This window comes from Equus caballus, chromosome 5, assembly GCF_041296265.1.
Source record: "Equus caballus isolate H_3958 breed thoroughbred chromosome 5, TB-T2T, whole genome shotgun sequence".
Lineage (NCBI taxonomy): Eukaryota > Metazoa > Chordata > Mammalia > Perissodactyla > Equidae > Equus > Equus caballus.
In genome coordinates this window covers 46,091,017-46,116,064 of record NC_091688.1, presented here as the reverse complement: position 1 = coordinate 46,116,064, position 25,048 = coordinate 46,091,017, and the positions used below count along the sequence as shown (strand labels likewise).

General features: G+C 41.5%; 1 protein-coding gene across 4 annotated transcripts; it reads right to left on the bottom strand.

The window, feature by feature from the left end:
• Positions 1–1,491: 1,491 nt before the first annotated feature.
• On the bottom strand, positions 1,492–23,594 carry LOC100068789 (neuroblastoma breakpoint family member 6-like protein). Of its 4 annotated transcripts, none has more exons than XM_070268404.1 (6): positions 23,050–23,594; positions 8,985–9,197; positions 8,448–8,521; positions 7,016–7,118; positions 5,139–5,374; positions 1,492–1,705 (listed from the first exon to the last, which is right to left on the bottom strand). In XM_070268404.1, exons 3-6 carry the CDS (start codon positions 8,509–8,511, stop codon positions 1,650–1,652), a joined length of 459 nt encoding a protein of 152 aa, XP_070124505.1. In that variant the 5' UTR covers positions 8,512–8,521; positions 8,985–9,197; positions 23,050–23,594; the 3' UTR covers positions 1,492–1,649. The 4 variants fall into 4 exon arrangements, with proteins under 4 accessions (XP_070124505.1, XP_070124506.1, XP_005610258.1 ...); XM_070268405.1 differs by lacking the exon at positions 23,050–23,594 and adding an exon at positions 9,419–9,555; XM_005610201.4 differs by lacking the exon at positions 8,448–8,521 and having other exon boundaries at positions 23,050–23,593.
• Between the last annotated feature and the right edge of the window lie 1,454 nt (positions 23,595–25,048).

Below are 25,048 nucleotides of genomic sequence, written 5' to 3'. Positions count from 1 at the left end.
GTCCTACACAAAATATGGAAACCCTGGCCGTTTACTCAAGGGTTGCCAAGATCAGAGCCTTGTCTTTAGGAAAACCCCCTCATGTTCTGGTACCAAAATGGAAGCTTATGCGGAGGCAAGCCACCTGAGGGGAGACGGAGACTGGACCTTGAACAGCGGAACCATGATAACTGCAAGACTGCCCATATTCTTGGACAGCTAGAAAAGCTTAAGGGACACTGTTTAGGAATTGTAATTAGCAAGAACATTTCAGGAAAGCTAACATGCTTCATCTTAAAGAAGGAGGCCTATTACATAGATTCTGTGCATATGCCGAAGTGGTGGCAGAGAGTTTGCCATGATCCCTTCACCATCTCCACTCTGGCTTTCCTGGAGTTGACCAGCTTGCATATGCCAGTGTGGGCCAGAGTGACTGAGTAAATTACCTGACCCACCAGGGATCTGTACTTGAAACTTGGTCCCACAACTGTGTCCAGTCTAATCACTTTTTCAAGTTTAATCTTTAGGGCCTACCCGCAGAGATGATGTCACTCAGCCTAGACAGAAGTGGTGAGCATGTAGAAGCTACTGGAGCTTTATTCTCCAGTTTTCTGGTTGTTGGAGTTTTATTCTCTTTGCAATGGGAGTACTCACTGGCTATGTCCACAGCAGAACTGGGTTCTTGTGTACCAGACTGTAAGGCATTGCTGCTGGGAGGCTGCCGGGAGTCATGGTGACTGGAGTGAGTCAAGTACCGTTCATCTAGTGAGTCCTCCGGGACTTCACTCACTTCTTCCTCCTGAAGGCCCCTGCTGAGCCTGGGGGCGGGGAGCAGGGAGATTTCAGGTAGGCAAAACAGGAGATTAAACTAAGGCAATCTGGAACCGCAGCTTCACAGTTGGTCCTGATCTGAAGCTCATTGAAGAGGCTCCAGAAACCAAAGGGGCCATAATATCAGAGAGAAAATATGACAATCCACTTCTGACTGGGGTTATAGTGTGTCTAGAGTTGGGGTAGAAGAGAGAGCAGCAGCTGCTCAGTCTACTGACCTCATAACATGTGGATGAGGACGTAGACTGGATTACTCCTCTAAAATATGCCTATGACACTCAGGATACACAGGATATAATACTGGCTTAAAAATGCTGTGGACAAATTTTATTTAATATTATATGAAGTAGTCCATTGAATACTGGCTCCTGAAACAATGTAACCTCTTAGGGCTCTTGAAGCTTTTAGACCTCTCTCTCTAGATATTTGATATGGGTTGAATTTGTTTTTCAAGATAACTTTCTGGCTATGATACATCTGCCAACATACCTCAGGACAACTGTGCAGAAACCAGATAGGCATCTTGCTTTGGTTTTTAACTACACAGGTCTATAGACTATAGAAACTAGGGATCTCTGGCTAGTTTACCTTTAGGTCAGACTGACTGTATTTAACTGAACTTGAAGAATTACTAGGAAATGGTAACCAATACAAGAACAACAAAGAGAACAGACCACATTGTTTAAAAGGATGCATCATTGTATGATGAACGAATGAAATAGGTACAATCAGCAGTTTCTGTTTTTTCTTCAGTCTGGGAACTTTGGCCTCTTGATCTCTCCTTCTGGAATCCTCTCTAGATTTCACCATTCCATTATCGGCCCTTTCATCATTCAGAGTTACCTGGGTGCCAGGGGTTCCTGTCCATCTTCATCCTTCTTATCATTACGATTTTCTGTGAACCAAAAATAGAAAGAGCTAGTCAGAAATTGAGCAGGTCTCATTTCACAAGTTACAAATATGACAGCCTGTATGATTGGAGACAATACTCTACATGTTTGCTCAGCGTGCTCTGGGAGAATTATTCCAGGAGGGCTCAGGTCATGTCTTTAGAGAAGTAGCCTGGCGGGCTTTTCTGAGTAATGCTGGACAGTATGTTCTTGGTATGGTGACTCATCACCATGATGTCTGCTGCTGAGTAAAGGCAAAAAGTTTAAAATTTCTTTTGTTCCCCAGTCTGCAGGATACTTGCCCAGCTGCCTTCTGGACTTCTCCAACTATGACCTTCACTTTTGCCTCAAGGCTGGTTACTAGACCATCGTTGTGTGTCCCATTACTGTTCTCACATAGAACTCACTGCAGTCTCTGAGGAGCAAAAACTTCAGGAGAAACCACCTCTTTATAACCAAATGACTGGACAAAGGGACCTCTGCATGCCAGAGAATGTGAAAAGAATCTTCCCTCCCTTTTCATTTCTTTTTGTTTCTTTTCTCTCCTGACTCCACCCAGAGACCAGCCCAGTTGCAGAAATGTAATGTCAAGAGGTGGCTGAGCAGAGACCAAAACCACGAAAGAAAATCTAGCTCTCTGGTCAAAGGAACCAGGAAAAAGGACTTCTTGTCTGAAAAATGTGAAGAGTGTCCCCCTTTTTTTTCTTTCTGAATTTTCTTGCCTCCTTGCTCTTAAAGGAGTTCTGGTCATGTGGAACTGCAACACAGTGTGAAAGGATAAATCTCTGAGAGAACTCAATCTTTCTGAATGGAGGAATTTGGATTAGGGATTCTTGGAAATTGGAAAGTATGGAAGAAATACCAGAGAGGGAGAGGGTGGAAAATTGTCTCTAAACTGACAGACGTCCCAGGGCTCATCCCCAAACTGAACAGGCGTGGAACAGATCCAAGGATTCATGGCAAAGGATTTGAGAACTGAATTACCATATAGACCCACGTAGCCCAGACTAAACCTGAGTGATATACTTGCTGGACTAACCCAAACAACACATCAAAGGCATTGAACACTGAACTCACGTTGAAACTGGTGCTCACAGAAGGTGAGAGGAGTTGCAGCTTGAACCTAATGGGATTGATTGCCTGCTAAAAACATAATTTCCAGAGGATTTTATAACCATCTCCATAGATAAAAAGCATTTGACAAAATTCAACATCTATTCAGAATAAAAGTCTCAGCAAATAAGATGTAAAAAGAAACTTCCTCAAGTTAAGTTGGAAACATTTCTTGGTCAGACCATGCCTACTTATGTTTGCATTAGGAGGCATAACTTCTTCTGTTGTCAGCAGTCACTATCATAAAACAAAAAACAGAAGGTTTGTCCATTCAATTATGAATAAATTTTAAAAAAGGAACTTTCTCAACCTGATGAAAGGCACTCTGATCATTAATTAGAAAGCTCAATATTATTAAGAATGCCAATTATCTTCAAACTTCTAACAGATTCAAAGAAATGCTACTCAACATCCCTGCAGTGGTTTTTTTTTTTTTTTTTACAGATAATGACAAGCAGATTGTAAACTTTATATGGAAAGACAAAGGACCTTGTTTTAGGTCAAGAGTTCTTAGATATAACTACAAAAGTGTGACCCATGAGTTGGACTTCCTCAAATCTAAGAAATCATGCTCTCTGAAAGAAACTGTTAAGAAAGTGAAAAGATAAGCCACAGAGTGAGAGAAAATATTTGCAAATCAAATATCTGATAAAGACTTGTATCCAGAAAATATAAAGAACTCTCAAGACTCAATAAACAAACAGCTCAACTTTAAAAAGGATAAAATATTTGAACACTCACTTCGCCAAAGATATATGTAGTGTCAATAGGCCCATGGAAGTGTCCTCAAAATTATTACTCATTAGGGAAATTCAAATTAAACCACAGTGATATACTACCACACACCTATTAAAATTTCTAAAAAGACAAAATCAACAGAGCAACCACCTGAAAGTATAGAGAGCTGGCATTGGGGAGCAATTGGAACTCTCATCCATTGCAAGTGGGAATGTGAAATAGTATAGCCACATTGGAAAACAGTTTGGCAGTTTCTCATAAGTTAAACATACACTTACCATATAACCCAGCAATCCCACTCCTAGATACGTACCCAAGTGAAGTGAAAATGGATTTTCACACAAAAACCTGTATGTGATTCTTTATAGCTATTATTCATAATTGCCCCAAACTGGAAATGATCCAAATGACCTTCATTGGGTGAACGGATAACAAAATTGGTACATCCCTGTAATGGAATAGTACTCAGCAATAAAAAAGACAAACTACTGATATATTCTGGAGATGGAAACTCTATAGGGACAGAAAAAAGACCCAGTGGTGGCCAGGGACTGAGGTTGGGGAAAACAGTTGACTACAAAGAGGCACAAGGGAACTTTTAGGGGTGATGGAACTGTCTTATGTCTTGTTTGTGGTGGTACTTACATTACTGTATACATCAAAACTCAAAACTGACACCACAATGGGCCATTTTATTATACATCAATTATCCTTAAAAACCAAAAGTGATTCCAATGGCTGCTGCCTCCTGCTCCAAAAGTCTGTGATGAAGGAGGCAGTTGTAATAATGTTACCTCCAGCCCTGTGTATTTCTCCATGTACTCACCCCAGCCAGTCCTGACATTGTCATGGTCCCCAGAATGTGAGGTGAAAAGCAAGTGCAGAGAAGCACCTGATAGTTGGCTTTTTTTAAAATTGTAATCCAAGTGTCTGATATTAAACTTTTGATTGCTGAGGGATCCACTTCAGAGACGGCTATCTCAAATAAACACATTGCCAGCTACAAACTAGATAAAGAGGCAGGCTACCCTGCCCCTGAAGTTTCCTTTGTTCCAGAGATAACTGGTGTTTGACCGCTTGATTTTCCTTCCTTCACTTTAACTCCCTCTCTTATATTTTAAATTTACCAATAAAAAGTGAACCCACAAAACCCTACGCACCTCACCCTTAACCCTAATAACAGCAGAACCCCAGGCCCATGCTTTCTCTCTACCTATGACCTTGCTGTGTGGCCCTGGGAGTGCCATGTACCCTCCAGGATTTGTGAATAATACATCTTGTCTTTTCCTAAGTTCCCCGAGGGTTGCTGCTGAAGTGCATCTTGCAATCATAAGAACCACAAGGGCCAGTCCAGCCACAACGTTAGCTCCAAAAGGGGAAATGTCTGTGGGGGCTTGCCTCAGGCCCAGGTGAGTGCCCCCAGGTATTTCTAGCTGATAGCATCTCTATTGGAAGGCAGAGACTGGCACAAAACAGCAAGACATCTGGCTAAAAGGTCACTGTGAGAATCGTGGAGGCATGGACTCTTAAGTGAAGATTGGATCTTGGGAGGAGCTAAGGGTCTTCAGAGCCTGTAAGCCAACTTACCAGTGGTGAGTTTACTGGCAAGGTTCTCTGCCAGCTGGCTTCCTTGGGCCAGTTGCTCACAGAATCTCTGTCGCTGGGAGGAGGCAATGCCAGTGCTTCTGAGGAGGCCCTCAAAAGTCTTGACGGTGTTCTTTGCGTGCTGGGTGAAAAGATAACAGATACCTTTTCCTTCCTGTATCTTCTGTCGTAAGTGGGTCAGTTCTTGAGCCTGAGCCTGAATTAGGGGATCATATTTCCTAAGGTGGGAAAGAAAAGTAAAATGTAAACATGAGAGTAGTGAATGATGGGTTATGGGAGTATCAGCAGAGACACCTCTTAGAATGCCCCTAAGGAATTCCCCAAGTTGAATCCTTGCATAAGTTGTGTGACTTGCCTGTGGCAGAGGGAATGAGGAAACAGCATTGGATTTGTTTGTTTCTTATTAATTTTGCTTTAAAAAGATGCCCCTTCATTTCCTCACTTCAGCCCACATCCCATTTCCATGTAGTATACATCATCAAGCATTATGCAGAAAGTTGCAAAAGAAAAAAAGATACAGAAGTGTTGGATGGGTACATCTGGTGTTAAGTGAAAGGATGAAAAGAAAAATCAATCAAAGAGTCAAGAAGGATAACATTCTTTTAAATGACATGAAGATAAGCCATAATCAGTATAGAGGCACTTAAGAATAAATAAAGTTCTGAGTAACAACTCCATCACTCTATGCAGAATTTCAGTTTTCTAATTATTGTACAAATATTTCTCATGCTTCCAATCTGGAATGTGAGCTCTGTAAGGCTAGAGATAATGCCACATATCATCCCACTTACAGTACCCGATAGAGTGTACACATACAAGTAGGCATTCAGTTAATACTTACAACCACATAATGCTAAAGCTGGACTAGATATTTATAGTCATCTACCCCATCTGATACCTTAATTTCTTCCCTATTGTCCTACTAAGCTATATTCTATAGAGTGCCTTTCAAATTCTTTTCCACAGAGTTCCTATAAAGTGTCAGAAGAAGTCAAGGCATATACTAGGGAGAAACAGGGGCTCCAGACCCATGCCTCCTTCCATCAAGTATCTCTTCTTTAGTGGATTTTACACTTTTGAGCTTCTTAGATTTCATTTCAACAAAAGGTTAAAAGACATCTTGAATGCTACAATCTACCCTATATTTGAAACCCTCTAAGAATGGATAGTACTGGTCCTCGGCAAATTAATAATTCATTTTTTAGACAGCAGCTGCTCAATTATCTATCTACCCGATGGCCCTACCAGTTAATACGCCACATAGTATGATATTTAGAAAAAAAATCAAAGTTGGGGAGGAGAACAATTTTTATCACGAAAGGGCACTTTGGAAAGCTTGGAAAATATCTGTTGCAGTAGAAGATGTTGGGTCCATTAATAACAACCACCACACCTATAAAAAATAAGAGCAAGTATAATAATTACAGCAAATATTTGTGGAGAGCTGCCTATGTGTCAGAGATGGTTCTAACCACTTGTAATCATGCATTTAATCTTCATAACCCTCTGAGGTAGATACTGTTGGTATTTTCATTTTACAGATGAGGTAGCAATGTAACTGAGATGCAGAAAAGTTAAGTAAATTTGCCCAGGGTCACACAGCTAGAAGCCACATGGCTCGTATTCCAATCCAGGTATCTGTCTCCATTTTATTGATATATTATTTAAGGGAGAAGCCCAGAGACCCATCTAGTCCATCATCCAGTTCCCTCAGCCCACCAGTTGTCTCTGCTTAGTTCTGTGCCTGCCATGTACATTTCTGCCCTTCTCTTTGCAAAAATTTGCTCTTTATTCTACCAGCCTGGGCCATCCCAATTCAAACAGTAATTCACCCACTTTCCCACATGGGTACTCCTTACCCAAACCTTGCAGTTGGTCTCATATTCTCTGTCAGCTCCCCCTCCTCAAACTGCACTTCCTCCTCCAACACGGACTCAACGATGTCTTTGTACTCTTCACACTCTGAGAAAGCAGAGATGCCTGGATCAGTGCTACTGGACATGCTGCTATGATCACTGCCTGCAAGGGACGAAGCAGGGCCCATCCCAAGGACAAATGTAACCCCATTACCAGGCTCTAACACTGGGATTTCCACATTTTATTTCTCATTCTGCCAACTACATGGCATTTGATTACTCCTCGTTTTAGAGATGAGAAAAGACAAGCTCATATGCAGATAAAATAACTTGCTAAAGATGATTCAACTGGAAAGAGGCAAAGTCAGAATTCCCATCGCTTAATGTGTGTCTCCAAATCTTGGGCCACTTTCACCAAGCCTTGCAGCATCTTAAGTGAAACACATAATGTGTAAAAATGTATATGAAGGGAAAAAAGTCTGAAAGACATACTAAGAGGTGCTGTGTTAGGTCAGAGGGAGAACTAATACACAGTGTTTGCCATGGCACTGTTCTAGTAGATTTTCAAGAATTAGCATCATGTAATCATCATCACTACCTGAAGAGGTAGACACTATTCTTATTACCATTACAGATGAGGAAACTGAGGCACAGAGAAGATAAAGAACTCAGATTTGAAGTCAGGAATTCTGGCCCCAGGGTACCTGCTCTTAATCACTACACTGAATTATCTCTACACTAAGATCTTGGGTGATATCCTTCTTCTCTAGCCTCAAAAAATTTGTTCTACAATTGTATTATGATTATAATTAATGATATAAAAAAAACCCGTATATTCCCACACCCCAAAGCTCATGTTTTCACTTTTTAATATGTAGGCTTTAATTTTTACTTTTTGTCAATGTCAGTAAGTTGTATAGCAAATTGCATCCCCCCTTTGATTTACTGGAAAACAACTGTAGACATTTGAAAGCAAACTCAACTTCACTGTCAGCCAGAATTCTCCTCTAATGGGGCTGGCCCCGCAGCGTAGTGGTTAAGTTCACGCGCTCTGCTTTGGCGACCCAGGGTTTCACCAGTTCAGATCCTGGGGAGGGACATGGCACTACTCATCAGGCCATGCTGAGGTGGCATTCAGTCACTACAGCTCCACCCCTCCCCTTGATTATGAACAGGTTTGAGATTGTCCAGTTGACTTCCAAATGTGAAAGCTGACCATGTAGAGGGATGGGCCAGCCCCTACACTGACCCGGCCTGCTACTGGCCAGGTCATTCTCATTTCGGCTGTGTCTCAAAGCCTAGATCCTGGACCTTTGCTTGCTGTCTGCGAAGTTCATATTCAAGGAGAGAGAGAAAAGGTGTTATAGAGTCTCCGATTTTCCTGGAAAAACCCTCAATCTCACCAGAGTGTGAGGAGTGGCTTCTTTAAACTTACGTGGAAAAAAAATCTTGCTCCAGGCATCAGGACTTTCTTCTGTGTCTGCTATTGATGTTCTCATCTGCAGATATCTGTGGTTCGATTGGGAACAGACAGTTCTGAGCTCCTTTAAGGCAGATAGGGTGTACTATTACTCTTTTCACCCCTAGTGCAGCTAGCGCTGTGCTTTGTAAATGGGTTCTCAGTAAATTTTCAACTGAATCCTGAGATACTTAAGCCAACAATGATATTATATGTTTGTAGAATCTGACACATGTTCCTGAGAGAGAAAAGACAGTTAATGCCTGAAACAACATTTTAGCCTCTAGTCTTCCCTATACTCTCACTGCAAACTTCACTTCTTTGTGCCTCAGTGTTTCCACCCTCTGCAAATTGAGGGTAAAATACCCAATTCCACCTTTCTAGGAGTATAGTCAGAATGAGATTTATTTTGATGAAGGAGAGAGAAGAATAAAGTCTGGAGAGTGTTTAGTTTTTCAGAAGGAAGATGGACAATTATCTATCACTTCGGTGACTGTACTGCATAGGGCTTACTGTATTTCTGCAGCCGGTTGGCCAGGGAGTAAGCAGTAGCTTTGGATGTAAGGAATTTCTCTGTGAGATCTCGGAAGTTCTGTTTGCTTTCTTCCAGCTGGGAGCGCAAGTACTGATTGGTTTCTAGGATGCTCATTTCTGTTCTTGGACTAGAGGAAGTGGTGAGAGATACTGCCATGCTGAGGCTTGTGGTGGAAGAAGTAAAACCAGAACCTGAGGAGGAGAAACCCAAATAAATAAAAAATTAAAAACAAGTGAATGAATTGTGGTAATAGTTGCACTGCCTGGTAAATTACTAAAGGGAAATCATTGAACTATACAATTATAATGGGTGAGTTTTATAGTACATAAATTATACCTCAATAAAATTTCTTTAAGTGAAAAAAAATGGATTCAAACAGGTCTAAAGAATGCAGATGTAGTTCATAACTTACTTTTGGGCTAAGTTTTATCAGCATTCCACAATTCCAAGAATCCTTAACCACAAAAATAAGGCCCAAGATGCCAAAGCTCAGATCTGAAGGCACTTCCTGTAGCTCAGGCTCTGAGAAGAGTGCCAGAGGGAGGATCCAGTGTGCCAGGTAACTGTCTGGAGTCACAATAACAGAATTGGAAGTAGGGGGTGTCATGGAATCTTAGGAGCCTCACTTTCCAGTTGTCTAGGCCATGCTGATGCACCAGGCCACCTAGTCTCTTCTGAAGGTCACCACTGATGGAGACCACCCCGCAGCTGCCACTCTTAATATTTGTGTGTCCTTGTGTTGATACCACAGACCTATCTCTTTCTAAAATTTAAGCATATTTTTCATTGTTTATTCCTGTAAATCCATAGAAAACATCATGGAATCAATATCTTCCCAAATTCTTTCATTGTCTTAAGGACTATCATGAAGTCACTTTTTCTTCATGAAAAATTTAAAACTTTCAGATGGTCTTGGTATTCTTCTTTTGTTCTCTGTTTTTTCCACAACTTTTTAATATTATAAGAAAAAAAATCCTGAGTATAATACTCTACTCAGTGTGAATAATTACTTTATAAGAAGGATTTCTATCTTGACTGTGTCAATTTTCTTCTTGCTGCAACCCAATGTTATGTGGGCTTCTTTTCCCTCACCGGGAAGCATGTCGGCTTTTCATTAAGACTGAAGTCAAGTTTGACATTCCCACTTCCTAGCCCCGCTGTCTTTCTCTACAAGCTGCTTGCTCTGTGTTTTAATCTCTACATACATTATTTTGTGCTTGTCACTTTGTAACCAAGAATGAATGAGTTAAAACTTTCCCTGGATTAGAGTGAAACTGTGCCTGGTACCCACAAGGTTAACATGGGAAACAAAGTAACCAAGTTTCTGAGCTCTTTGCAGAACAACAGGAAAACCACTGATAAAAGAGCAGCTTGCTGACAGCCCCCACCCCTGCCTGAGTAACTATCACACAGCTACACTGAGAAGCTGAAATGACAGATTGTAAACTTCAGACTTCACAGACTAAAAATCCATTGCATGCAACACGTAGAACTCCTCCAAATTTGCACATGTGACCCATGAAGAAATATGAAAGACAGTTGCCCCTATGCAGAGGACCCTTAAAAAACTTCAGTTCCCAACACCTTCCTACTCCCTCTTCTTCCCCAAACCCTAGATAAAAAGCTCTATCTTTTTCCCTTTGAGGATGTGGATTTGAGTTTTAGCTCCCATCTCCTCATCTGGCTGCCATTCAATAATAAACCTCTTCCTTGCTACAAGCCTGATGTTTTGGTAATTGGCTTTGGTGCCTATCAGGTAAATGAACCTGTGTTTGTGTTTGATTTCAACTTATGAATTTCATTCTAGCTCCACAAGATCTCCTTCCAATTTGTCAAAGTCATTGAAATAGTTTTTGTACATTTCTTCGAGTACACGCAGTGGCTGCTGAATTTCGAATGACTTATAAACTAATGCTGTTCCTTATGTTCAGAGCAGTTTTTATAGAACATTGATTGATAGTTTGTGTTGACCCAAAACCATTGATCTGTGGTTGTATTCCCAGACAGAGCATGGTAAAAATCAAGGTTTATGATGGTTAGTGGTGATCCACAGCATTCCTGTGGGATGGGATTTAGTGACATAGAATCTGGGATTTTAAAGAGGCACAGACTGGCAAGAGAGAAAGTGTTCCGCTGACATCTCCTTACTTCCTATGTATCAATTCCTCCCTGGTTTTGTGAACCTGAAACAAAGAAAACTTCCTTGGAATATCTATCTCTTCCCTTCAGCTGCCTACTTTTCTGGGCTAGTGTCCTACATACATATGTGGCCATGGCCACTTCCATATGTGCTACTGAACATTTATGACAAAGTGAAGGAAGGAGGACCAGACAAACTACCCACCCCACTTGCCGACCTGAAACTGTACTGTGTGATAGTATTGGTTTGTGAGATGTCTCAAAATTTTATATGATTTCAGTCTTTTTAAGTGTATTGATGCTTATTTTATGGCTTAGTGTATGGTCTATCCTAGACAATGTTCTTTTTTTTTTCCCCCCCCCGAGGAAGATTTACCCTGAGCAGACATCTGTTGCCAATATTCCTCTTTTTTTTTTTTTTCATGTGAGCTGCTGCCACATCATGGCCACTAACAGATGAGTGATGTCACTTCTCACCTGGGAACCGAACCTGGGCTGCCAAAGCAGAGCATGTTGAACTTTAACCACTAGGCCACTGGGGCTGGCCCTTTGAGAATGTTCTAAGTGCACTTAAGAGAAACTGTATTCTGCTCTCATTGGGTGGAGTGTTCTATAGATGTCCGTTAGGTCATGCTGTTCTTCTATTTCCTTGTTGATTTTCTGCCTGGCTGGTCTATCCATTATTGAAAGTGTGGCAGCAAAGTCTCCAACTCTTATTGTTGAATTGTCTACTTCTCCTTTCAATTCTATCAGTTTTTGCTTCCTGCATTTTGGGACGCCGTTGGATATAAATGTGCTTATGTCTTCCTGATGGATTAACCCTTTTATCATTATAAAATATCCATCTTTATCTCTGGTAACATTTTTAGTTTTAAAGTCTCCTGTCTATTTTGTCTTGGATTAGTATAGTCATGCCAACTTTCTTTGTGGTTACTATTTGTATAATTATCTTACATTATATGGCAAAAGTGATTTTGCAGATGTAATCAAGTTGACCTTAAAATGGGGAGATTAGGGCTGGCCTGGTGGTGTAGTGGTTAAGTGCGCATGTTCCGCTTTGGCAGCCCGGGGTTCGCCAGTTCAGATCCCGGGTGTGGACACAGCACCACTTGGCATGCCATGCTGTGGCAGGCATCCCACATATAAAGCAGAGGAAGACGGGCATGGATGTTAGCTCAGAGCCAGTCTCCCTCAGCAAAAAGAGGAGGATTGGCGGCAGTTAGCTCAGGGCTAATCTTCCTCAAAAAAAAAAATGGGGAGATTATCCAGGTAGACTGACCTAATCACCTGAACCCTTTAAAGCTGGGTGTAGAGATCGGAGAACTAGAAAGTCAGAGAGAGTCAAGCTTGTCAGAGATTCAATGAGGGAGAAACTCTTCATTGCTGGCACTGAAGATGAAGGGAGTCATGGGCAAAGTCCTCAGTCCTACAGCTTCATCATTAGTGCTACCTACAAACATAAGCTGATAATTTTTAAAAATGTATTTATGATATGTGCTGCACAGATTCAGACACTCTCACTGCCCCCGGCCTCCTTCTCTTCTGCTCTGTCCTTGCACATTGCTATGTCTGCCTAGACTGGGGGTCACAACTGCCAGTGCTTCGTTCAGCCTTTTCTCCTCTCTCACATGTGCAATGGCTCTCTGGAGCCAGATGACACTGCTGAGGGGGGCTGAGCACTGGCAGGTAGTGTTATTGGAAGGCACAGGCTCTTGATTCATCTAGACTTTGACCTTCACCCACCTGGAAGGCCCAAGTGCCCTTCTCACAGCTTTCTATCAGCAATATATGGATTATTATGTACAAGCCTTGCCTTTCCCTGGACCTCTAAGGCCATGACTTCTAACATTTTTCTCACTTTTGGGGTATCTAGCCCACCCCAAAGCTACTCTCCTTCCTGGAGGCTCAGTTACCTCATCCCTACCGCATAGTGAGAAGCTACCAGGTAACCAGCCCAAGGCCCAGCATGCATATCGGTGTTAAACAGTGACCTGATGATATGCTGTCTAAAGCAACCAGAGGTGTAGGCAAATGTGCCAAGGATATTATTTCTAATGTTCTACACTAGAGAAACACACCAGAACTTACTTCCCACCTTGGAATATACAACTTGGAGGAATGGTTGTTACACCTCAGGCCAAGCACTAATCCATCCAGGATCACAACCTGGCCCCCAAGGCTGCCAAGCTGCTGTTTAGACAAACTCTTGAATATCTTTTATTTCAAAATCACTGCTGGATTCCCCACAATTACTCCGGTTGACAGCAGCATTGCTCCTGGCTGGCAGATCTCTGCATAGACCAGACTTACGTGTGAAATACATATTCCAGTAGAGGTAGTAAAAAGGATTACTGTTCTAATCTTGCATGCACAATAAAGATCCCCACAGATGCTCTGCAGAGGCAGTGAATGAACTGTGGTAGAGTGAATGGCAAACATGTACATTGGCCAGGAATCAAAACTGGGCACTCCACATGAAACCACAGGTCCTGCCATTGAACCGCCAATATTCAGAATTCAAGGTTGCTTACGTAGCTCATAACACTCTCAATGGTTCAGGTTCAGCAACCACTATACTTAGACTCAGTGACACCACAGGTCCCAACTACACTGAGAGCCCTTCTGTTTTGGAATCTTGGTCTGGAAAGAACCAACTGAAAGAGAACTGCAACTGGGATCAAACTCCTCTTCAAGCTTACAAATAGCCAGCTGAGGTCTGAAGTTCCAGAATGCCCCTGTTCAAAAGTCTCTGTGGTCCAATGGCAACTTTGAGACCTGACTACTAAGAATTCCCCTAAGGCAAGTTCCATAACATTTCTTCCAGGGAGCTTCCTTAGAGGGATCTTTCATGGCCTTCATCCTAGCTGCTGCCTTGAATGGATTCAGAAGCCAGAAGGTCAGGCACACCAGAGTTGTTACTTGATTTGATCCCTGCTTCCTAATTTCTGAGCACTGGCAGAGGCTCTTGGTTCTTCCGATATGAATCTGTGTTTCAAAGCTAACAAAAGTACAGTTGCCACTACCTCAGCTGAACTCTGTTCCAGGAGGCTGGGCCCTGCAAATGTTCTCCCATCACCTCTCAGGATCAGCACAGCCCTAAAGGCCAAGGGAGAGAAGATCGCTGTTGATCGGTTACTCCTCTGATTAGTGTGGTCCAGATGCCTTCAGGACCTTGATAATTAGGAACCAACACATCAGGGTGGTGCAAATCTTTAGAATTTTGTGTTCAAGGAGTAAGACCCAGGGAAAGCACAAACTCAGTCTCAAACCACTATAAATTTTGCTGTATATTTTTCCACACTTGGGAAATAAACCAGTATCATTTGGAAGAGCCAACTGAGAACTCCCTGACAGCATTTAGTGAAATTAAGCATGTACATATCCTGTTCTCCAGCCATCCCATCCTTGTGTGTATACCACAAAGAAAGAGTTGTGTGATTCCATGATGAGATGTGGATGGGAATGATCTTTTTACCTTTACTTGTAGTGTCCTGGAAGTGGGAACAAACTATTATCTATTTTATTATCTATGTGAGAATAGATAATAAAATGTGGTAAAAACATGCCATAGTATTCTGTGTAGCACATGGATATAATGGGTAAGATCCTGAAAAGAGTGCTAGTAGAAAAAATCAGGAAATAGAAAAAAAAATTTATTGTTATTCAATAATCTTATTGAATCAATTACAGTTCAGTTTAGGAAACAAATTGCCAAGAAGCTGTTAATTCCACCTTGGAAAGGCTGGAGAATTAGTATTCAGGTGGAAGCACTGGTACATGAAATTCAGTGACTTTCCTCCCTAACTGCCATCTAGGAGTCAGGAAGTTTTGATTTCCGTAGGAAGGGAATCCTTTGATTTCCGTAGGAAAGGGCCTTACTCAGAGCTGCCACTATTGTGTGTTCTGAACTAAGGAGCGAAGTTATCTTTATCTTATGTATCTGAGACCTAAGAAAATACATTAACTAATCGGTGACATAGGCTTTCAAAAAATGCTATAGGGAAACAGAAATTTTTTTCTGAACAGACTAATCTGGTTTAAATAGGCACAAAGGAATTTTTTTTTTTATCCCCAAATCCCCCCAGTACATAGTTGCGTATTTTAGTTGTGGGTCCTTCTAGTTGTGGCATGTGGGACGCAGCCTCAGCATGACGTGATGAGCGGTGCCATGTCCACACCCAGGATCCGAACCAGTGAAACCCTGGGCCACCAAAGCACAGTGTGAGAACTTAACTACTCAACCACATGGCCGGCCCCAGAAAGAAATATTTTTAAAGCACAGAAATCACACAATCAGGTGGTAAAAATGAAAGCAACTCTGTCAGCAATCTTCAACTAACACTAAATACAAGTAATTATAACGGATCCAAATCTTCTTGGATTGGGTATAAAAGTAAATTTCAGCTATAGCCGTGCATTAGACAGAAAAATGTTATATGTTGAGAACAGCACAAGTCTGTACCAGGCTAATTGTAAACAAAAGAACAAAAATAGGACTCTTAGGCAAAGGCAAATGGGAGGGAGAAGCTTTAAACTAAAGGAATAATGTTCTAGGAAATTGTCAAATTGTTTTTCCCTAACACGTTTTTCTTTCTGTGGCCAAGAGGATGTGATGAAGGGAAGAAATCTTGGAATGAATTTTCACTTTAATTCATCCTGTGTAGGTCTCTATAAGACGTCACAGTTTAAAGTGGGACTATTTGATGTTTGGTCTTTTCCAGACACTCAAAAGAGGCTCCAGAGGAGAGAAATTCAATTATCAGCCAGATTTTTCTGAGTAACTCAGCACATACCCAAAGATCCAGCCTCCTGACCTGAGTAAAGAACTGGCATGTGAAAAATTGGGAGGAAAGAGTTTGGAAGACACCAAGCAATGGGAAGGCAAAGAGATTGCTTCAGCCAGTGAGGAAATGAACTTTCCATAAGACACACTAGATCTAGGACCAGACACACAGGCCGGAATGAATTTTTAATGTTTTTCTACAGAGGTCTAGTATCTACTCGGAAAACCTTTTTTCAGAATTAGGCTCTTTCAAATCAAACTTTTTTATTTCTGTGCCGTAACTTTATAGTGCTTCCTTATATAAATCCCCTATGCAAGCCTTTGCTCCAGGTATTTCTATGTGCTATGTGTCTTCCAAAGAAAACTGTTGTGTAAACCTATTTTAGAACTGCTTTTTCAAAGTCCTTCCAGGAACTATTCCTGATTAGACCTACTCCAACAGTTGAGAAGCAAGCATCAGTGGGTCAGGAGCAGAATCTTGGTCTCCCATGCAGGGGGTCTGGGTTCCATTCCTGGTCAAAGGAGGGTTTTCCTTATGCTCTTACGTGTCCAGTGCTCTCTCTGCTGTGCATTAAATATTGCACCAGCAGGATGAGTTATTACAGGGTTTGGGCCTCAGGAGGCAAAGATAAAAAGAAAGAAAGGACAATCATACTCCTTGGGTTAATTCCAGAGCAGAAGAGATTAAGGTCTGAACAAGGAATTTTTCAGAACACTGTCTTTGAAACTACACATGAGGATGGTGGGTCATTTTGAATACTTGAAACCAAAACCTTTGCTACTTCTATCCTTTCTCTTGGCAGGTATCTGGAATTTAAAGAGTCAGCAAGTCATTGATTCATGTGCTGGACCTTGGGCTGACTTTTGAGCATCGTCTCACTATGGAGTGAGGATCGAGAAATGAAAGTCAGGAGAAGAGAGAAGCTGCAGGCCCAGCAGACAGTCTGGTGGTAGAGAAGGCATTAGAGGCCCAGGAAAAGGGAAGGTGTGTGGAGGAGTCAGCACGGACATGAGGGAAGCTGCAGAAAGGGGCCTCAGACCTTTCTGTGGAGGTAGGCCGAAGACTTTGCTGATCTCGGTAAAATTAAGGACAAGGGTGAGCCCCAAGAGGGCAGCAGCAGGTACAAGAAAATCATTTTGATCACCCTTGTTTATTTCATACCCCACCAGGCCAGACTTTTGGTCAAGGGCTCATTTTTAATGCTTATGGGTAAGCAACATTGAGAGGAAGCTATGACAAATCATTGGCTCTGGAGGTTTGGAGGAGGAGGCCCTGGAAAAGGAAACCCTTATTTTCATCAACTCTTTTCCTCAGCAAAGCTTATGTGGGTCTCAGATATCCCATTGCAGCTACCATATGTAGATTGAATGAGTGCTGCTGATGATTTCTTTCTTGAAAGGGCAAGCAGTGATTGACCCATAGTTATGACAACGAGATGCAAGAGCAGAGCTTAAAATACTTTTCTCTATCTTGTCTTCTCTCTGCCACTTCTGAATATCAACCTTTCACACATACACTGGTTTGAAATAGCTTTGAGTCTCTATGGAGAGTTACAATTTTTTCATAGGTTCTGAAACCATGTTTCTCTTCTGTTTCTATAATTCTTCTAGAGGAAGCTGGCTTTTTAGGAAGCCAGTCTGCAGCCCAGACTTGTTCAGCATGCTATATTATTTGAATATTCCCAGCTCTCAATAAATATCACGTAATGCTCAGTTTTATTTTATTTCATTTTTCCTGAATACTTCCCACATTGAGTCCTCCATCCTTCTGCTGACATTTCCTCTAATTGCTCTCTAAGCTAACATCCTACTTGTCATCCTGCAGTTTCCCTACCCTCCTCTATTGTGTTGGATTTCCTGTGTTTTAGATTTTATGTCTTTCTCTTCCTTGATTTTCACTCTCATTTTACTGGGAGCTACTGTTCCTAAGACACCTTCACACGTTTGATAGTTTGTGTATAAAATTATAGTTTAAAAGTAGTTTTCCTTGATTTTTTTTATTGCTTTAATGTTGTTTTAAGACCCTCAGTGACATTCTGAGATTTAATCCTTTGTGTACAGTCTTCTTTTTTCTCTAGAAGTCTCTAGAGACTTTTCTTCAACCCTGGTATTCTGAAATTCCAGGATGGTGTAACTTACTGTGATTTTTCATTCCTTCTTTGGGTCAGGCTATCCACCTAGCCTTCCAATAAGGCAATGTATGTGATTAAGTTGTAGGATATTTTCTCATAATGATTATTTCCTAATTTCCTCTGCTTTCTTTTCTCAGGAAGTATAAGAAATGGTTTCTGTTGGTAGTGGTATATTATGTACCCTCTTCACAGAAAACCATGTTTTTTCATGAGAGATTTTTTTTTGTATTATAGAAAGTATTACCAAATATCAAATTACAAAATATATACATAGAGAGTTATACTCAAATTCTGAGGAGATACCAAAAGGAGGACCTTGAGGAGAAGTTCATTTACATTTCCACCCAGTCTATGATTTTCCAATGGTTAGTTCTAGGAATGTTAGCCAAGCCCAAAAGCCTGCTAAAAGACAAACAAGCATACTATTATATTTTGTAGAACAATTTTCACAGAGAACTAACTGGAGATAATTTCTCTCACACTCCTGAGTCTTTGGAATTTACTATAATTAGTAGATTTGTGCAGGCAGGAGAAAGTAGAATGTATTCCTACTTTTCAAGAGCTGTTGAAGAAATCTTTGTCTGGAGTTTTAGAAGCATTATCTTTCAGTGCAAATTATGCTTATAGAATCAATTGTGTCACTGCCTGTCTTGACTTTGAAAACTAGCCTTAAATGTTACCTTGAAGGATTGACACCACTAGATGAGCAGTGAAACAATGTGGGATTCCTCTGGACCTCAATCCTCTGCATGTTAACAGGATTGTCAGGAGCCAAAATGCTTCCCCAACAAATCATGTCACTCAGCATCTCTGACTCTCAAAAGTACCTTGGATGGACTAATCCTTTGAGTCTTGATTTGGGTGGGGCGGTTGAAAACCTTATCTTAGATTTTAATTAATAAAACTTTATATAGCTATCCTAGATATCAACCTTATCCTAGATATCCTAGATATAATAGCTTTTCTTATATAAGTACACAAGTACTTTCTCCAATTTTTCCCTTTTCCTTGTAACTGGATACCCAGTTTTTTTATGTGTATATATTCATTTTTTCATCTTTAGTGAATATTTTGATTAATAAGGCTAACTGAATGTGTGATTAAAATGCTAAAGATGGTAAATTTTGTGGGTTTTTTTATTGAGGTCATAATAGTTTATAACATTGTGAAATTTCAGTTGTACATTATTATTTGTCAGACACCATATAAATGTGCCCCTTCACCTCATGTGCCCACCCCCCCAGCCCCCTTCCCATCGGTAACCACTAAGCTGTCCATGTGTTTGTTTATATTCCAAAAATGAGTGAAATCATATGGTGAAATCAAATGGTGTTTGTCTGGCTTATCTCACTTAATATAATACCCTCAAGGTCCATCCATGTGGCTGTGAATGGGACGATTTTGTCGTTTTTATGACTGAGTAGTATTCCATTGTATATATATACACATCTTCTTTATCCAATCATTAGTCGATGGGCACTTTGGTTGCTTCCACATCTTGGCTATTGTGAATAATGCTGTAATGAGCATAGGGGTGCATAAGTCTCTCTGTATTGTTTATTTCAAGTTTTTTGGATAAATACCCAGTAGTGGGATAGCTGGGTCATATGGTATTTCTATTTTCAAATTTTTGAGAACTCTCCATACTGTTTTCCATAGTGGCTGCACCAGTTTGCATTTCCAACAGCAGTGTATGAGGGTCCCCTTTTCTCCACAACCTCTCCAACATTTCTTAATTTTTTTCTTGGTGATTATAGCCATTCTAACGGGCATTAGGCGATATCTAAGTGTAGTTTTGATTTGCATTTCCCTGATGACTAGTGATGTTGAGCATCTTTTCATGTGCCTCTTGGCCATCTGTATATCTTCTTTGGGAAAATGTCTGTTCATCTCCTCTGCCCATTTTTTGATTGGGTTGTTTGTTTTTTTGTAGTTCAGTTGTGTGAGTTCTTTATATATTGTGGAGATTAACCCCTTGTTGGATATATGGTTTGCAAATATTTTCTCCCATTTGGTAGGTTGTTTTTTCATTTTGATCCTGATTTCCTTTGCCTTCCTGAAGCTCTTTAGTCTGATCAAGTTCCACTTGTTTATTTTTTCTTTTATTTCCCTCATCTGAGTAGACATGCTATTCGAAAAGATTCTTTTAAGGCTGACATCAAAGAGTGTACTGCCTATATTTTCTTCCAGAAGTTTTGTGCTTTCAGGTCTTACCTTCAAGTCTTTGGTCCACTTTGAGTCTATTTTTGTGTATGGAGAAAGATAATGGTCCACTTTCATTCTTTTGCATGTGGCTGTCCAGTTTCCCCAGCACCATTTATTGAAGAGGGTTTCCTTTCTCCATTGTATGTTCTTGGTTCCTTTGTTAAAGATTAGATGTCTGTAGATGTGTGGTTTTATTTATGGGCTTTCAATTCTGTTCCATTGATCTGTGTGCCTATTTCTGTACCAGTACCATGCTGTTTTGATTACTATGGCTTTGTAATATATTTTGAAGTTAGGGATTGTGATGCCACCAGCTTTGTTCTTGTTTCTCAGTATTGCTTTGGTTATTCAGGGCCTTTTGTTGCCCCATATGAATTTTAAGATTCTTTGTTCTATTTCTGTGAAGAATGTCATTGGGATTCTGATTGGGATTGTAATGAATCTGTAGACAGTTTTAGGTAGTATGGACATTTTAACTATCTTTATTTTTCCAATCCATGTGCGTGGAATATCTTTCCATTTCTTTATGTTGTTATCAATCTCTTTCAGTAATGTCTTATAGTTTTCCTTGTATAGGCCTTTCACCTCTTTGGTTAAATTTATTCCTAGATATTTTATTCTCTTTGTTGTGATTGTAAATGGGATTGTATTTTTGAGTTCTCATTCTGTTAGTTTTTTATTGGCATACAGAAATATGTTATGCATTTTTTATGACAATTTTTAATTATTTTTTTATTTATATTTTTGAGGAAGATTAGCCCTGAGCTAACATGTGCCACCAATCCTCCTCTTTTTTGCTGAGGAAGACGGGCCCTGAGCTAACATCCATGCCCATCTTCCTCTACTTTATATATGGGATGCCTGCCACAGCATGGCTGGACAAGTGGTGCGTGGTCCGCACCCAGAATCCGAACCAGCAAACCCTGGGCCACTGAAGCGGAAGGTACAAACTTAACCACAGCACCACAGGGCTGGCCCCACCACAATTTTTTTTTAAAGTCTCACCCACAATTTGTTCATGAGGATTGTTGAAGAAAAAATTATGCAGTGACACTTGTTAAACCATGGTAAGGAAAACTTTATTCAAGGGAGACCATGGCTATAGGTGTCGGGATCACTGCGATGGGGTCTCGCAGTGGGGGAGAGAGATTGGCTTCAACTCTGAATACAACAATGAAAAGTGGGAATTTGTAGCCAAGGGGCAGGGTGAGGGATCAGTGGATAGGAAATTACTAAGGGTAAACATCAGAGGTTAGGAGGATTCTGGCTAAACCAACCCAACAGGATTCTTGCTGAAGGCAGGCCAGGGCGATTAGGCATCACATGGGGGATGGTTGAGGAAGAGGAACCTGATTAGACATTGAGGGTGATCAGATATGGAGGGTGGGGGATTCTGGTTAAACTGACTTAGCAAGATTATTACTAAAATTAGACAATGCTGAGACAAACACAGAAGTCCACAAGTTGAGGCCTGGTTGAAAGTTCAGAGGACACTGAATAGAGTTTGATCAAGGAGAGAATCTTTGTCAGCATCTGTCAAAGGTTTATTTCAAACTGATCCCGATAGAAGAAGCTTATGCGTAAGCCAATTCAAATATTTGTGTCTTGATAGAGAATATAAAAAGTCATTGGTAATCAATGCTAAGTTGAATACAAAAAAAAAGAATGTCTGGATAAAGACAGTTAGATTTATATGAAAATGGATCAAGATTATTTGGCTTCACCCAAAATTGATAATAAACTAGCCAGAGTTCTCAGAAAGAACTCTTAAACTCATTGTAATCTATCAACATTTTATCAGTGGTGCTATTGTTTTCCCAGAGGAAGTAGCTGATCATATCAGATTGCAAAAGTTCTTTCCAAGCTCAGGTTGATACAATTTTCTACCTCAATGTTATCCTTTATTCATTTCTGAATTTAAATAGTTTAATCCACATTTATTTTGCATAGTATGTATTAATGTTTTACTGCAACGACAACAAACCAAATACTAAATACCTCAAGCCAAGAAAGGAAAGGTGGTCATCAGGAAAATTTTCAAAGACTGAAAATAGGTAAAAGAAATTACTGGGTATCTTTTCTAGGAAGTATTGGGCATAATTTCATGCAGAGTTCGACAAACTTGCTCTGTAAAGAGCTAGAGAGTAAATATTTTAGGTTTGAGGGCCAAGAGGCAAAAGCAAGGATATTATGTAGGTACATATAAGAAAGAAAGCAAATTTCCATAGAGTTTTTATTGACAAAATTCATAATTAATAGTAACGAGTACAACTTCTTGGATAGTAAATGTCCTTTGCATCCAGAACCTGGCACTGCCCAACTTGCATGGGCTCCCTGGTGCCACCCACCCTCCCCTCCCCTCCCCTCCCCTCCCCTCCCCTCCCATCCCTTCCCCACAGGCTGTTCCCTCCCAGCTTTTTCCAAAAGGGGAGCCCCACACGAAAGGCCTAGTGCTCTGCCGGACAGTGATCTGCCGCGAGGCCGGCCAGATCCACCAGTCGCGGAGGGTGACACCTCAGAACTGCCCTGGAGACACATCTTTGCGAGGCACCCACGTGTGGAGGGAAGGTCACCGGGGCCTGGGAGCGGACGTGGTTGCCAGGAGGAGGTGGGAGGAGAGGCGTCCAGGTGAGACCCCGGCATCTCCAACATCATAAAGGACCCTGAGGGATGCAGGAACGGAGACGGCTAGGATGGAAAACTCTTTGAAGGAAGGCCCCAGGGCTCTGGACTAAATTCCAGGTCTTTCCCCTAAAACCCGCTGCGCCTGTACTTTGAACCTACCTTAGTTGATGAGTTTGCTCAGACCAAAACACAGAGTTCTCTTTGACGCCGGTCTTTCTCTCACACCACACATCCAGTTTGTCACAAAATCGTGTTTCCTCTCTGGTTAATTGCGGACTTTAGTCCACACAATCTTTTCTCTTTCTTAGTCTCTGATCTTGGCAAACGAATCTCCTGATAAAGGCGTGGAGATCGAGTCAACTCCCAACCCTCGTCCGTTAAGACTTTAGGGTTTGAGACCTTTAATCTCGGGATCCTGGGGTTGGGCCGCCGTTGAGACTTCCTTTGGCTCTGCCCGTCAACATCAGCCTCTTCCCGTCCTGTCCTCCAGGGCCAGTGGCCCCCTCAGCGCGGCCCCTCTCACCGGGTCAGGAGCCCCACACACGTCTCCAGCGGCGCCTGCACAGAAGCGTCGAGAGGCGTTGATTCAGTTTGACCCGAGCCCGCGGGGCGCGCGGGTGCGGGCGGTGCGTTTGTGGGTTCCAGCACCGCTGTGCTCCGGCCCCCGGTTCTCAGCCGCCGGCAGTAACGTCCGCGTTAGATTGAGCGGCGAGCACGCGCAGGCAGGGAGAGAGCGGTAGGAGAAGGTCAGCTTCGCCAAGTCCTGTCCAGTAAGGATCCAAAAACGATCTTGAAGAGACAGAAAGGGAGAGGTAGAAACAGAGCAAAGGGAAAGGAAGAAATCCTATGAGATTTCCATGAAGATCAAATCGGAGTCCTCTGGGACCCGGTCCTCCTGTCGCTGGTGAAAATGAGTCCAGTTCCCGTCTATAGCTGGAGCCAAAGCAGACGAACTTGGCCTGATTACCAGCGAGTAAGCAGCTGCTCTTCCTCCCTCGTTGGGCAGCACGTGGTCTTGTGGTGCTTGAACGTCTCTTTCTGGGTTTTCTACACATTCCAAGGAAGCAATTGGTAAGTTTTTAAAAAATACCCTTATTTGAAGTAAGAGTACTTTAAAATCTTTTAGCAAAGGAAATTATTTCTGATGAGTTTTGAACTGAGGACTCTTAGGTGTGGGGGAAACTAAAGAAAGCAACAACTGTTGAAGCTGTCACCCAACCAGGGGCACTTCAGCAAGGTAGATTTGACACCCCTCACCCCCGTCCGGTGGACCCATTTTACTTTCAATGCATTGTTTGTGGAACTTATTTAAATATGCATTTTTTTTAAAGATTTTTTTTATTTTTTCCTTTTTCTCCCCACAGCCCCCCAGTACATAGTTGTATATTCTTCGTTGTGGGTCCTTCTAGTTGTGGCATGTGGGACGCTGCCTCAGCGTGGTTTGATGAGCAGTGCCATGTCTGCGCCCAGGATTCGAACCAACGAAACACTGGGCCGCTTGCAGCCGAGCGCGCGAACTTAACCACTCGGCCACGGGGCCAGCCCCTAAATATGCATTTTTTTAAAATACATAACAAGTACATCAAGTCCACCTTTTGCTATTTTTACAAAGATGAAAAGAAGAAAAATCAAACAAATGATAAAGTGTCATAAAATGGCCTTTAAATAACTGGTTTCCACTGAAGTTCTTCCTCCCTTTATATGCCCATCCAGCCTCTTCTCTATCCATGGCGATATCCATGGCCAAACTCTAAAATCAGTTTCCTGGTTCCAGCCTATTCTTCCCTGTACTGTATCTAAACGTCTCTCTCATCTTCCTTCATATGCAAAAAAAGAGTCAGCTCTCCTGCAGCCTCCATTTTGCAACCTCATGTTCAACATGTTCAGCCTAGCAAATGGGGCCCTCCATGAAACTCTATCTCCCAAGAATGAAGCAGAAAATTTAGATAACACATTATGTTTCATGGTCAGAAGTGATTAAAAGGCCTAGAAAGTGAGTTATATTTTGTTTTAAGGAAAAATCCAGAGTTTATGCTGAGTGTTGTGGACATTGTGCCTCTCCATTGTAGTTGCACACAATTGAAGACTTATTTTCTTCAGAGGGTACAAAGGAGGATCTTTAGCAAAGGGATCAACCAGGACATGGAAGGGCAATGCC

What these genes read in the sequence shown, in the direction of transcription:
- LOC100068789 (XM_005610201.4), bottom strand. Translation starts at nt 9,162, where the DNA reads ATGGCAGTATCTCTCACCACTTCCTCTAGTCCAAGAACAGAAATGAGC. An exon ending in CAACCGGCTGCAGAAATACA is followed by an intron (nt 7,119 to 8,984) that starts GTAAGCCCTATG and finishes CTGCTTTCTCAG; the next exon opens with AGTGTGAAGAGTACAAAGAC. An exon ending in TGCCAGTAAACTCACCACTG is followed by an intron (nt 1,706 to 5,138) that starts GTAAGTTGGCTT and finishes TTTGGTTCACAG; the next exon opens with AAAATCGTAATGATAAGAAG.